The following is a 14,665-nucleotide window of genomic DNA, read 5'->3' as shown; positions in this document are numbered from 1 at the left end:
GGCCCCGGAGCCTCTGGCCGCTCAGTCTGCCAGTGGAACCGCTGCCGGTCGGAAGGGGAGTTGCAGCAGTGCCGTGTGTCGAGTGCGTCCGTCCGTCCGACCGCCCGAGCGCGCGTGTGCGAGTGATGTGTGCAGTGAGTTGGTGACAGTGCAGCAGGATTACAGTGCATCCAGTGTGTGAATGGTGACCGAGGTGGCTTCTAAACTGCATCCGGGCGCTCTGGAGGCTTTAGGGGCTGTTGCCGGAGCCGGGCGGGGAGCCATGACCATCCACGACCTTGCCGTGACCACCACCAAGCTGCTGTCCCCCAGCGTGATGGGGGGACCACTGGGCCCTGCGGCCGACTCGACCGAGGCGCTGCACCACCACATCATGCACCAGTCCCTCCACCACCAGGCCATGCTGCCCCGGTCCAGGTTCATGATCACGGACATCCTGGCCAATAACAACAACAACAGCGACAACAATAACGGCCTCCTCAGCCGGTCGGCGAGGTCGCCGTGCTCGTCGCCGGCCTCCGTGTCGTCCGACGGGCCCCGGGACCTGTCCCTGCACGCCAGGGATCCCCGGGACGACGTCCACGGTGACATGGACGCGGACCTCAGCGACGACCACGAAGAGTCGGGCACCGACAGCGGCCTGCCCGGCGAGACGTCCTCCGTGTGCTCCAACGGTCAGTACCCTCTCACGTCCAGCCACACCGTCACACCGTCACGGGTGCGGTCGCGGTCAGTGGACACATTCGTCACCCCCGGGCCCTGTATCCCGTGATTCATCGGGGGAAAAAACAGTCTGGATGCTGCCGGCAAGCTGACCAGTTATTTCTTTGAACATGTTTGTGGTACTTTTGGAGGTTTGTTAGAGCAAAGCAGTGGATGACAATGCGGGGTTCGTAGTCCCGCGCGTGTGCCGGCCGGGCGCGGGGCGCGGCGTCGCCACATGCCGGCGTTCCTGCCGGGCACGATCCGCCCGATCACGGCGCTCTCTGTTATCGCATGTTTGTCGTCGCTGTTTACGCCCCCATTATCACTGTTTGTCACGACGCGCCGGTAACCGCTCCCTATTCAAGTCGTTTGCGCTTTGGTTACCAACACTTTTTAATCGGCTTTGCTAACATGACTTTCGTGTTCGAAATTTTAATGGCTGTTTTAAGGCGAAACGGGTGTTGCCGCGCGGCTTTTGCAGTCACACGACCCGTTGCCATTCTTTTTTGCAATTTTGTTTGAGAGCTATGCCGTCTCAATATTTCTCTCTCTTCGTCTCTCTCTGTCTCTCTTCTTCGCAAAAGGGGTGCCAGCTGCTGCCTCGCGGGCGCGATCGGGGACCGCTCTGCCCGGAGGCATGAAATCAAAGACCGGATCCGCGCGCTTGCACCACTTATCGCAAATCTGTATGTTTTTGCCGTGATGGCGCTGGAGACCCCCAATCACTGCCGCTGCCCCTGCGCATGACTCACACCGCGTATTCATTTTCGGGTAAAAGGCGTCGCCATCCCCCCCTCCCTCCCCGCACCATCACCAACCGTTTCGTCGTACATGACAACGCGTCGGAAATAAAAAGGAAAATAAAAAGTAGAGCTGCCGCAGCAGCAACAGCACGGCTGCAAAGCGCTCTTAGAATGACGCCGTGATGCCGCCGCGTCGCCCGTCGTTTCAATCACCCAGCTGGGGGACACGCACATGACGAATCGAAATGTACCAGTAAAATTAAATGTTTTAACAAGTGTTGAGTTGTGGCACAAAGTGCGCTACGTATTCATATTCATACAATAATACCTGTAGTTTTCGAAATTTTCATGTTTCATGTTGTGTTCGGGAGGACAGCCCCAATCAAGCGTGCATGCGCGTGCAGCTCTGCAAAGAAACGACCCATACTGCACGATGTAGGTAGCGGGGAAAAACGAAAGAACACATGTACTCGCGGCACGCGGAGAGAAACGACGAGGGAAAAAAAAAGAGTTTGCCGATCAGTAACAGGCTGGTATTGGCTTTGTGTTGACAAAAGCGGCACCACGCACTGGGGGCGTGGCGGTGTGGGTGGTGCGGCGGTGGGTGTGTAGTGTGCTTGCGATGCTAAGCTTGTTAGGACCTAGCACGTGGCTTTCTATCTTTTATAACTTATTTGTTTATTATTTTTTCAATTGTGCAATTATTTTCTCGCAGCCACAACAATTGTGCAATTATTTTCTCGCAGCCACAACTTTGTTTCTTAGCAGGGGAGGAATGAGACACTATGAGAAACATTCGTGGCGTTTGTTGTCACGCCTAACGCGGCACAAATCAGAAAAGACGGAGGCGAGAGAGAGGGAGGGGAGGGGTTTCGCTGCTTCCAGGAACTTATTGAACGATGCACGTAGCTCCTTGAATGTGTTCCGATTCGGCCACCTTTATCCGATGCACACGTGGAGAGCGGGGAGTAGAAGGGAAGCGGCACGACGACGGTGGGTCGTCTCTCTCTCTCTCTCTCTCTCTCTCTCTCTCTCTCTCGTATCCATCACGCACATGTCGAGGCCCCACTCTTATTTTGACGCGGTGTTGAGCTATTAAGCATTCGTCACGGGCGTTATTGTTCACATATGGTGCGCGTTGTTCGGAATGGAAACTCATTTTCGGCAAGCCGGGTACATTGAAAAAATAAAGTATATAAAAAATAAAAACACAATATAAAAGCCGAGTACGAAAATAAAAAAAGAAAATACAAAATTGAAGGGGCGGCAGCAGCGTCAGCAGCAGCAGCAACGCAACAGCAGCCGTGTAGGAGGTCGCTTCTTTTATGTCGATGAGCGCCCCCTGTGGAGTGTGACGGACGGCGAGATGAAGACGGTTTGAACCAATGAGGTGGCGGAGGGGGGCCGGGGCCGGGAGCATTTGAGTCCTCAGCCAGCTAAGCGCGACTTGATAAGGCGACGCGCGCGAGCGAAGGCCCCCGGCTCGCTTTATTTTCGAGGAAAAGTCGATTAGGGCCGTACCGAGTTCCCCTTTATCGCCTGTGAGCAGGCGGAGCAGGCGCGGGAGGCTGCTGCTCAGAGGCTGTGGCTTTGGGCCGGGGATGAAACAGCAGCAAACGCGATACCGGGAACGGTCGTCTTGTAAACACGACCAGTCATCCATCGGGATGGGAGTAATTATTACTATCCGCGTGAGTTTTGGTAAATACTAGAATTATTGGGTATTTGTTCGTGTTATCATGGGTTCGTATAGCGAACAATTTTCTTTGAATAATTGCAAACTGTTACGGGTTACGACAGATTGAAAATATTTTCTTCGTAATGTGAGCTGATCGGAAATTATCTGCCACGTGGCAAATAATTTGGTATTTGAAAGCATTTTTAGTATGCGCAACGGCCTTGACTCGAGTTGCTATGTTTGCCGCTGCGTGTCGCAGCACCCGTACCGACTTGAAAATAGATCGTTGCCCCCACACACTTGTGCAAACACACACACACACACGCACGCACACTGCTGAAACACACACTTACGCGCGGCTCGCACGGACAGACTGGACCATCCCGATGAGCTACGCGTGCCCTCCGCTCTGCCCTTCCGGTGGGGGATGAGGGGGTGGGGGTGGGGGGGACCAGTTCCGGCGCCGGCAGCACTGAGAGGGGCTCCCTTATGGGATCTGCATACCGCACGTCCGGACTGGAATCTGTTCGTGACATCGATGATGACCGGTGTTTGGTGTGCGCGTCGTAACCTTGGTCGGGGCCGTATAAGTGGCGACCGTTGTACACACAATCACGGGCAGCAGGACACATACTGAAATTCCACGTGTCGCATGTACCAATATTGCCCCAACGTCGCCACGACGGTATGTAATCTCTCGACGACGACCCACCGACATTGTTCTGTGACGTCACTCTGACGGTGGCACGCGCGCCTGCTGCCACCAGCGATACAGTGCCCGCTGTTAGTTTCATTATTGGGGCGATAAGTTTGTTTCCGGTCCATTATCTGCTCTGCCCTGCTCAGCCCTGCCGCCGCTGCCGCCGCCGCTCCAGGCTCGGCTGACCGAGCGTCGCGCGCTGAGAGCAGGAGGACCTTGAAGGTCCTGCCGGCGGAGTGGCGTGGCGTTGTTGCCCGGCCTGGCCCAGTGATCGCGTTGGAGGTCATCTGTTGATCTCTGGTGTCAAACGGCCGGCTGCCCGGCTAAGGTCCGGGGGCCCCGCCTGGCCTTTTGCACCCGCCACCTTCGTGACATGAATTTGGTATAGCGAAGGGTCCCTTCCAAGACCATACGGCGACAGCTCTGATCCTACATCGGTGCACTTGCGAATGGCACCTGCCCTAGCAAAGCCAGTGGCACATCGGATGATTTTGAAACACACACACGATTTCGAAACTGGAGTTATTCAATAATAACTCTACCGTATTCATGACCAGCAAAATGCCCGCCGAAAAGGATTACTTCATTTGTGAGTCTCGCGCGGTCTCGGTTGTTTAACCGACCGGATGCGAGGGTGGCGCCAGGTGGTATATCTGCCCGGTAGTTTAAAACGCCCTGATCTGACACGAATAATGCAGTTCCGTTATATTTGCTCGCTCTCTCTCTCCCTCCTCTCTCTCTCACTCTCTCTCTCTTTCTCTCTCTCTGCTGTGCGAATGAATATGGTACATGCACGCATAGATAATGGCGATAGATACGCTCATGAAAGCTTATATTAATTACAGCGGGCGGTCTGGACTGCTGGGCCCCCTGCGCGCTTGGGACCCAGCCTGTTTCTGCACACACACACACACACACACACACACACCTCACACTCCTCTCACACTCACAACACAAGAGAGCTGAGTAAGTCGTAAGTGCAATAGAGAGGGGTGAGGCCTATAGGGTTGTAGGGGTTGGCGCACGTGGATACGGAGCGTGACTTTCGAGTGGAAGGCCGAGAGGTGGTTAAAGTGTTGTGTCTCTTTGTCGTGCCGCTCCGTCAATCAACACACCGTCCACGACAGGCTTCAGGCGTGAGCCCGTGTATCTCGCCTTTGATAACCAAACCTCGTTCGCGGAAAGGCAACAAAAAAAATCAATAAATTAAAAAAATAGTATGCCCGAGTGTTCACGTTTTCCACGTTTTTCAGGCGCTCTTTTGTATTATCTTGCTTCTTACTCAGCGTTTTTTTTTCGGGCCAGGCTGCGCGGGTGGGATGTTTCTGTCGCGAAAGTACAGGTTATCAGTGGGTGCCTCTTGGACGTATACGTACGTACGTACGCGGCGCGCGGGTAAACGCCCGCTTCCGGCCGGCGTGAACCGGACGCGCCGCGCCGGCCGGCGGTCAGCCGCGTCTAGTACACGGCAAAAAGAGACGGAGAGAGAGAGACAGCAGGCGACCTAAAACGGTGACTCTGTATACCGCTCTGCATCATGCAGGGGCCGCGCCCCCCTCCCCCCCTCCTCCCAGCAGCTTCGCATTCTCCCCGATGTATCAAGTGTTGCCATCCGATCTGTCATTCATGTATGACCCCCCCCCCCCCCCCTCTCTCTGCAGGGTGGTGTGACTCGAAGGCCTCCCGAGGTGGTTGATCCCATTCAGGTGTCCAGATTCCTGGCTGCTGCTGCTGCTGTACTCTTGCCAGCTCATTCAGCCGCTTTGAGTCGCCCGCGGCTTCCCGCCAATTCCAGGCGCCCCGCACATGTATGATCTGTTCGCCTCTAATTTGACGGGCTGTGCGGACTCGGGCGGTGGAAATCATAGGTTTGAATCGGTCCGGCAGGGCAGGGGGGGGGGGGGGGGGGGACGCACTCTGTGACGGCCCGAGCCCAACCCGTGTGGAGTGGCGGTGTGGGGCTCTAAATTGCGGGCCAAGCGCTGGCCGGGCCACTCCGACAGGTAGCGGCAGCCCGGACGGCCTTTTACTTAGTAATAGTGCTATTACTCTGTATGTGCGCAGCCATCACGCTGTCATTTTCTCTGTACTGCTCCCCTCCCCGTATCCCCCCTTCTACCGCCACTACCAAAAATGTTTTGTGATATCATTTTTATAAACTCACACAAACATTTCAAGGTAGGCAATAATGTAATATATCTATTTTTGTCTGCCATGACGACTCAGAAATTATAAAAGCACGTGCGAAAATGCCACGCTCTTAAATTAGTTTTTTTCCCCCTCTGCCACAAAGCGGAACACATTTGGCACGACGACTGCATATGGCGGCGGCCTCACTGTACCAACCGCGGGGTGAGAACAAAACGAGAGGTTAACAAGCCTCGCCAAAGAGGAGGAGGAGGAGGAGGAGGAGAGGCAGACCAGATAAGGAGGGGGATAAGGAGCGGGAGGGGAAGAGAGAAAGAAAAGAAGCCGAGTTGTTCGACGGTTTCGACGGCGGGTACCAACGACTCACAGTACGAGCGCGCGCTCACACACAGCACAGTACTCGCTCCTTCCTCCGCCTGTATTATGTTATAAAAAATAATTACCCGCTCACAGAGAGAGAGAGAGAGAGAGAGATGGCACGGGCGTGAGTGGCCTCCCGACGCGCCGCTCTTTATGGTAATCGCCTAATTGTTTAATTACGTTTGTATTGCGTTTTGCGGAGCATCTTTAAATACAAACGCGCGTTTGTGCTAGTGTGAGCGTGTATGTGTGCGGGCGCATGTGTGTGTGCAAGTATTTTGGAGGGTGTAGGTGGTAGGACCGGTAAATGTGCGAATTCAATGAGCGGTTGGGGGCGTGGTTGCAGATATGCCGTTTCGAGAAACTCTTGATTGTTTTCAAAAGTCCCAGTATATACGTAAAAGAAATGCGCAACCTGCCAAGCTAAAATTTAAAAATTGTCGATCTTGGGCATCACCGGGTTGATCCTGCCCGTAGGCGCCCCCAGGAAGACAACAACAGCCGCCGGAGCAGCAGCTCTGAATTATATTTCCCCGCCACTTCCTCTTCATTCTTTATTGGAAGTAACCGCAACAAACTGGAGCGTCGGCAGCGGGGGGTGCTGGCCGTAGGCTGGCCGGCGCTGCTGCAGCCGCCGTCGCTTCCGGTGCATGCCCGCCGCGGGGGCCCGGAGCTGTGGTAGTGCCTACCTCTCAGGGGCAATGACGAGCACGCGTTTGTCATTTTAAACCTTCAGAAAGGTTGGGCTACACTCGTACCGGCTCAGGGGCGCATCGTCACCCCCCCCCCCTTCTCTCTCTCTCTCTCTCTCTCTCTCTCTCCACTCTACTCGCTTATTTGACCCGCCCCGCCTCGACGCATGCGCATTTGCGCTCATCGAATGACTAATTGAAAGCGACAGTACAGAGCTGCTCCGGAGCGCGAGCGCGAGTGCACAGCGAACATGACGAGCAGACCGGAAGAGAGAGAGAGAGAGAGAGAGAGAGAGAGAGAGAGAGAGAGAGTGAGAGAGACTCGTCATGCACGCACACACGCACTTTACACCGCCACAGCGCAGCCATAATACATGACATAACGGCAGTGTGTGCGACGGAGACTACACGCCATTCTGAGCGAGGGAGAGCGATAAGAGGAGGATAGGTAAAATGGACGCGACTGCCTCCCACTTTTTTTTTTTTTTTTTTTTTTTTTGCCTTTTGCTTTCGAAGAGTAAAGCTGATGCGCCCCGCGACTGCACGGGCGCTGCCCGCCGGGGGCCCCCCGCGGAGGGGGTCCCGGAGGGGGTCCACGTGGGAGAGGCCGCGCGCAGGTGGACGCGAGGCGGCGGCGGCGGCAGCCAGGACGGCGTGACCACAAGGACGGGGACATAAACGGCTTGGCGCGTTCGCTAATTGTTGCTCAGGCACGGGGAGCAAGGGGGCAGGGGCAAAAAGGATGGAACGAGAGAGAGAGGGAGAGAGAGAGCGAAAAAAAACACGAAGACGCTCGCTGATGAGGAGTCGTGGCCTGCGCGACACCTACGTCGTCTTTGCCGTCCGACTTTGTAATTATGGATGGGGCCGTCCCCCCTCCCACCGGAAACCACGTGGTCGCGCGCACTGTCCGCGAGTCAATGAGGGCAATAATGGTGTTTAGGGCCCTCGGGGGGGCCCCGGCGGGGCCGCGATTTACATTTCCACTCGTGGCGCTCCCCCTCTCTACCTTTGCGCCCGCCGCCGTCTATTCGATACGGCTGTGTGCCTTGTGTCCGGTGGTGTTGGGGTGCGCGGTGCACTACAGCTCTATCACCGCGACCGATTTGCAGTCCCAATTCACATATATACCCGTGTCACTTTTCCCCCTTTTGCAGTCCCCGACGCTATTATTGTTGTAACTTCACTTTTTTTTCTTGTTTCCCTCCCACACACGTAATGTCGGTGTGTATTCATTTCTCTCTGTTCTTCCTGACCCAGCAGCAGCAGCAGGAGCAGCGCATTGTGTGTTCACTGAACAACTCTGAAAACAGAACCATCAGAAACGAGAGGAGAAATTTTTAATTGCGGCCGCACGCCACGTCCCTCGCTTCCTCCTTTTGCACCTCGTTTTCCTCCACCTCCCCCCTCCTTCCTTCCTTCCTTCCCTCCCTCCCACCTTCCGCATTATTTCTGGTCCGGCGCAAGGTATTGTTTGCTGTGGACTTGGCACGTTGGCGCCGTCACGCACGCCCGTAAACACAAGCTTGGGAAATGTGGGGCGTTTGTCTCGTAATCGAGACGCGCGAGTGTCCCCCCTATAAAGCGGAGCAAGTTCTCTAAGTCGGGGAAATTTGTCAAAAAATAGTTTTAAAAAAAATGCATTTTTAACAAATGTAAAATATTTCAACAATTAAAAACATCTAAAAATTGAGTGTATTTAAATAAAAAATGTAACTCGTTTTCATATATTTTTTTTCAAATTCAATTACGGGCGAGCGTTGCACTCTGTAACGTGTATCACGGGAGGAGAGCTACCAGTAGTAAGTGGTATGGTAATGGCGCGTACGTCGGATCAGAAAACAAATAAGGAGCACGTACGTACTGGTAGCCCCGACGGGAGCGCCCACATATTCACTTATTCTCATTCCCGATGCGGTCTGTATGAACAATCGCGGCGGCTGCTGCTGCTACTCTTGACGCCGGGGTGGAGGTTTGACTCTCCCACGGCCCTTACCAAAACACACATCTCGGTGAATCTGACCGCAAGTGGGCGCGGCGGCAGCGGCTGCCCAGCAGCGCTTGCTGGAGAGGGTCGGGGGAGCTGCTGCCGCCGCAAAAGTCAAACTCAACAGGGTCTTCTTTCATATCAGATCGATCAGGAACAACACCCGCTGCCGCTACATAATATCACCCGCTCCACCGCCCCCGCCTATATATATGCGGCGCCACTTCCGTTTAGCGGCGCCTACACGCTGCTGCTGCGCTCACATTCCTCTGAGCATCCTCCTTTTGTTTCCTGATCATGACGGTAATGGGTCGAGCACAACATGCAGCAGCAGCAGCAGCGAGGCTCACCACGACGACGCCTGCTGTGAGAGATCCCGGGGCAGGGCACAGGGGGCACCGAATCAAACTGTGTGGTATGATAACCTCTTCAACCGCACGCCCGGCTAATGTGTTGGTACGGATCATTTTGCTGGCTCATTACGTTTCCAGATGCTGTTTGATGCTGCTGCTGCTTACAGCCTCTTTTTGTTCGTTTTCCATCTCTCGCTTGGCATAATGGGTGTTTTGTGTGATGAGCGGGAGTGAGTCACCTTGCGTTCAAGTCTCTCGGTGTGCCTCTTGTGCCCCCACCGCCGGGACGCGAAGGCCACCGCTGCTGCTACTGCTGCTGCTATTTCGATGGATTGCTGATAATCACGATAATTGTGAAATATGGAGACTGCTATTGTTCGATCGCGTTGGTGACCAGTCAGCTGGAAAAAACGAAGGCGCAGCAGCAGGGGGGCAGGCCCGCCGAAGGAGGAAGCGGTTTGGACTAATGGACGCGCGAGGGGACCTTGGGCCAGGTTCGGCCCTGCGCCGAGGCTAGCCGAGGCTGCCCGGCCCACTTAGCCGGGGTGTTCGAGTAGAAAATGGGACGTCATAGTGTCGCCGACGGAGGCGGAGGAGGCGGACTGCTCCCGGACTCTTGCCTCTGCTCTGGACTTTTCCGGGATTGGTGACGAGGAGGTGGTTGGCGTTAGGCGTTAGTCACCTGCTTGGAGCCGGAGTTTTGTGTCGCTCTGGAGGACAATGCCGATTAGACGCAGTCGGACGCAGAGAGGCGCCTCCGCCGCGGACGGCTGCTGCTGCCGCTGCCCGCCCGTCCGGGGCCCCACGACAGTCTTGATGGGGTCCTGACCTTCATCATGTTACCTCCTCCCCCCTCCCCACTCTTCGCTCGCTCCAGACTGTGTCGCACGGCGCGTCGTCTCCACGGATCAATCATCCTCAGCGAGCCCTTTATGTTTATATAAAAAAAAAAGGTGAAAACAAACAAGCAGGAAAGGGAATCCCCCCCGTCGGTTTGGCGCTAAGTGGTGTCGTGCCCGTAGGATGAGCCGGCCGGCCGGACAAGCTGGAGTGGATTTAAAGGAAAAACTACCTGCCGGACAAGAAAAGACAAGGAGGGCTTGAGGAATAAAAGCAGAGTGGAATACGAAAGAAAAAAAAATATAAAGCCTGGAATGGCAGCACGAGCGTCACGCCGCCGACACGGCGTCGCGTCTTCTTGTCCAACCTAATGAAATCTCCGGGGCAGGCGCGCGGGGGGGCGGTGCCGGCGGTGCCAACTGCCCGCCGGCGACAAATGCGGCAAAAAGGGAGGAGCGGGGCGCGGTGCCGCCTTAGGTCGTTAGGGAGAATCCCCCCTCGTCCCAAGCCTCCACCACAGTGCTCTCCTTCCCTCTCTCTCACACACACACACACTTCGGGGCCCGAGTGATGATGACCAATCTCGACGCGTCGCCTGCTTTTCGCTCAGACCTCGCTTGTGTGTGTTTGTGTGTGTGTGTAATTGGACGGCGTTGGACGGCTAACTCATTCATAGAGTGGCCATCTTCGCGGTCAAGTTCCATCATTGGAAAAAGAGAGGGGCAGCTCAGCTCGGTGAGGCGCGGCCGCGCGTAGCGGTGGTGTAGTGGACAGACAAGCAGGCTATATAGAGGTGGTCGCGCGGCCGCGGGGCGCCCCTGGTGAGAGGGAGAGAGAGAGAGAGAGAGGATTACCCCCACGGCAAATGGAAATCGATACGTGCGTGACGGAACACGAGAACACCTGCTGTGACAGACGAGTACTCACCCTCAGCCCCGCGGCCCTGTGCTGCTCCCCGCGCATGATAGCACCCCCTGCGTTATGAATAACGACCGTAATGTTGTAAATGCCATTGATTATGCGATCGTGTGCGTGAGCGTATGTGTGTGTTGGTTGTGCTTCCTTTGCGTAGATGTGCCCCCCACCCCCGCGCGCACCGAGTCCCCCCCCCTCCTTCCCCCCTTCCCTCTCGAGCGAGCAGGTGTCGATGCGATCAGTCATTCACGAGTTTGCGTTCCGCCCCCCCGCGCGCTCGGCTCGCGTTCGAATAGCGGAATAGCGGATGGGTTGTTTCGGACGCGCGCTAATCGCCATCGCGCTTTTAATTGCTGGATAAATATTTTGATATCGGCGCGCGGAGGGGTTGGAGGGCGGCGGCCGCCGCGGGGGGCCTGTCCCGTGAAGGAGATATCGGCGACTGAATTACTAAATGCATTTATAGCTGATGAGTCACTCTCTACGCCGTGTTGTAGGAATCAGGGCAAAGCACAGCTATTTAGGCCCCTTCGAAAAGGAAAAGGGCAGAAGCGGCGGCGGCCGACTCTCAAACGCGCAAAACTCTTTTTATAGCGCACACCTCTGTTTAATTTTCACTTTTCTCTCTTTATGATGATATTGTGTCTCGCTCACTTTGCCACGCTCGCTCCGAAACCGCCACGTCACTCGATGGTCCCCCTCTTTGCTTGCTTCGTCCGGCTGCTTGCAACGGACGCTCCTGCGCGCGCGCGACTGTGTGTGTGTGTGTGTGTGTGTGTGCTCGGCCATTGTCCACCTTTCGTTAGACCTTTTTTGATACAACGCCTCCATACTGCCAGATCACCTCCACACACCCCGCGCCCCCCTCTCCCCGCCTCAATAATTTCCCCGACAAGATAAACCTTCCGTCGTCCCCGCCCACGCACGCTAAAGGGACCATGTCTGACACACACACACACACACGCACACACACACACATCCTCCCCCAATTACTACGACTCTTGAGTCTGCCGGTAGTGTGCCTTGTGTAAACGCCCGTTTCAACACAACCGTTTCATATATATCACGTTCGATAGCCTTTTGCCTCGTCCCGCCCCGCCGCCGCATTGTCGAGGCCGTGACGTCGCGCTTTTTGGCGGGGCGCGGCGGGGCGCGGTGCGGCCCAAAGTGGCCGGGCGGCCCAAGAGCTTGTCGCGTCGTCGCCCCGCGCGCCGCTCTCGTGCTCATGGGGCGTTCCGCGACAACGAGGCAGCAGACTTTATATAGGGGTGGATGAAAACGCAATGACAGTTTGCGGCGGTAATGAAGTCCTATAAGTCCTATGGGGTGGTGAGAACAGGGGCGTCGCCGTAAGACGCTCCTTCTAATAAACCTAGCTCACTTTTCCCGCCCATCCAAAATGGAATGCCACACTGTTGTTATTTAGCAGGTCATGCTTAGTTATGGCAAAATGTTTTTAGTATCGCTATAGGACGATAAGAAATATACTGCGATGTAAGTGCACTGCACCAGGGGCTTTACAGTGTAGGCGTATTACTCTAGAAGATCGCTCCCCGCACCCGAGCGTATGAAGAAGCTCCGCCGCGCTGCTGCTGGCTGGACCTGCCGTGGTGTTCTGAGAAGGATGACGTCGACGACGCGGCGACTCTACGCCCCTTAGAGAGAGGGAGGGAGGGAGAGGGAGGATGCTGTGGAGAGGATGGGGCCCCTCGGGTCATCGAGCCACGCTTGAATGGACGCCGCGCCGCCGCTGCCACCCCTTCTCTCTCTCTCTCTCTCTCTCTCTCTCTCTCTCTCTCTCTCTCTCCATGTCGAGGCCGGCCCGCCCACACGGCCCCTGGCTGGTAATCGACTACTCCTTGAGAGTAAAAGGGTTGGCTACACCATTAATCTCTCTTGTGGTGTTGCTGCTCCCTCTGGCTCCCTCTCCACCCCCGGAGCTCCCGCTCGCTCCCTCTGGCTCCCTCTCGCTGGTGATTAATGCCCCGTTATGAGTGTCACTCATCTACACACGTATTCATTCACATTGCAGTAGTCGTTTGGAGTGCGAGGGTGGAGCAGGTGAATGGGAGGAGGAGAAGTTGACACGGTGACGCAGCTCCTTGCTGCAGGCAGGGTGCAGCAGATGAAAGTCGCGTCGTCGATTAGCTTTTCTTCTCGAGTTGTCGTCCACCTCCTCCATACCACCTCCACCTGTACCTCCTAGACAAACTGCAGCGCGTCGTGTTGGCAGACACCGTCAATCATGCAAATATTGTGTTCGCGCTCTGCGACTCCAAGGGGCGTAACGGCGGGGCATTCAACGTCTGGGCAATAAAGACGCGGGTAAAACAATGGAGGCGAACAATGAACCAGCTCGTCGCGCGCGGGGCGTGGCGGGGCGTGGCGGGGCGCGACCCCCCTGCTGCTCCGCGGGTCGCGATGCAGTGCGGTGTGGTGGTGTGGTGGTTGGCGCAGCGGGTGACGGCGGCTATGACTCGTCTATGATATGCTGCTGGAGCGATACATGTTGCTCGCTGCCTCTGCTCACGGGTTACGCCGCCGCCGCACCGCGAGGGCGCTGATATAACGCCGTTGTTTAATCTTCCTGGTCTGTTTCGCTATCTCGCCGCGCCCGGCGCGCCCCGCCGCAGTAGCTCTGTGCACACACATACACGCCTACACACACACAGACACACAACATACACACGCGCACATCGATACATCTTTTGCATGAGCAGCAGCCTCTTAAAACATACATTGTGCGCGCAACGCAAACGTGTGAGCGGCGACTCAGAGGAAGAAGGGAGGGAAGTCCAGCAAAACACACACATACACACACAACACACACAAGCGAGTACGCTTGTTGCGCCTGAACCTTCTTCCGCCTTCCGGCTGCTTCTGACCGCTTAGAGCGACATAACCACGAAAAAATATGATCCAATTTTCCCTGTCGTGCTCGTGTGCTGGCTCCTCTGACAGGCTCGCGCGCTGACCGAGGAGCAGAGGGGGTTGGACGGCCGTCTGCAACAGCGTCTAGACTGTGTGTGTGTGTGTGTGTGTGTGGAAGCCCCCCAAAGGCTTGGCTGCTCGCATGCACTGTGTTCCTTCTCTAACTCATTGTCCGGTTGGTTGACTCCGCCGCAGAGCAGAAGAGCGGCGGGCCATAGCGCCGCGGGCGGCGTTCTGCCTGCTGGCCAGCCTGCTTGGTGGCGGAGGAGGTGCTCGGTGTGCTGCCACCGGTGTGCAGCGCCCGCGCGCGCGGTAGAGGAGGTAAACTACCTTGTCCTCGCTCTCTGTCGCACTCGCCTAGGGGGGCAACGTCGCAAAGAGAGAGAGAGAGAAGGGAAGGGGGAGTCTTGTCGCCAAGGCGCGTGTTGGTTATGATTAGCGCCCTTACAGGGCTGCACGCACGTGCGCTCCTGTGTGAGTGTGTGTGTGAGCGTGTGTGTGTGAAACGGCCTTTCTTCGTCTCGTCAACTTGAGGTCAGCAGCCTAACCTCACTCTTCCGCTCGCCAAGGTGTGTGTGTAGGGGGAGGGGGGGGGTTGCGCACACTTCTCGAG

The 14,665-nt window shown here is 56.1% G+C and overlaps 1 protein-coding gene across 1 annotated transcript in view; it reads left to right on the top strand.

Moving 5' to 3' along the window:
- Positions 1 to 29: 29 nt before the first annotated feature.
- LOC113211519 (homeobox protein B-H2-like) overlaps positions 30 to 14,665 on the top strand; it is a 37,823-nt gene continuing 23,187 nt past the window's right edge. Inside the window, exon 1 of the mRNA XM_052265392.1 lies at positions 30 to 674. Coding sequence (XP_052121352.1) covers positions 182 to 674 — 493 coding nt within the window. The 5' untranslated portion in view covers positions 30 to 181. The remainder of the gene's footprint in view (positions 675 to 14,665) is intronic.

This window comes from Frankliniella occidentalis, unplaced genomic scaffold (assembly GCF_000697945.3).
Source record: "Frankliniella occidentalis isolate FOCC.00 unplaced genomic scaffold, Focc_3.1 Scaffold26, whole genome shotgun sequence".
Classification (NCBI taxonomy): Eukaryota; Metazoa; Arthropoda; class Insecta; order Thysanoptera; family Thripidae; genus Frankliniella; species Frankliniella occidentalis.
This window is presented reverse-complemented; position numbering and strand designations above follow the sequence as displayed.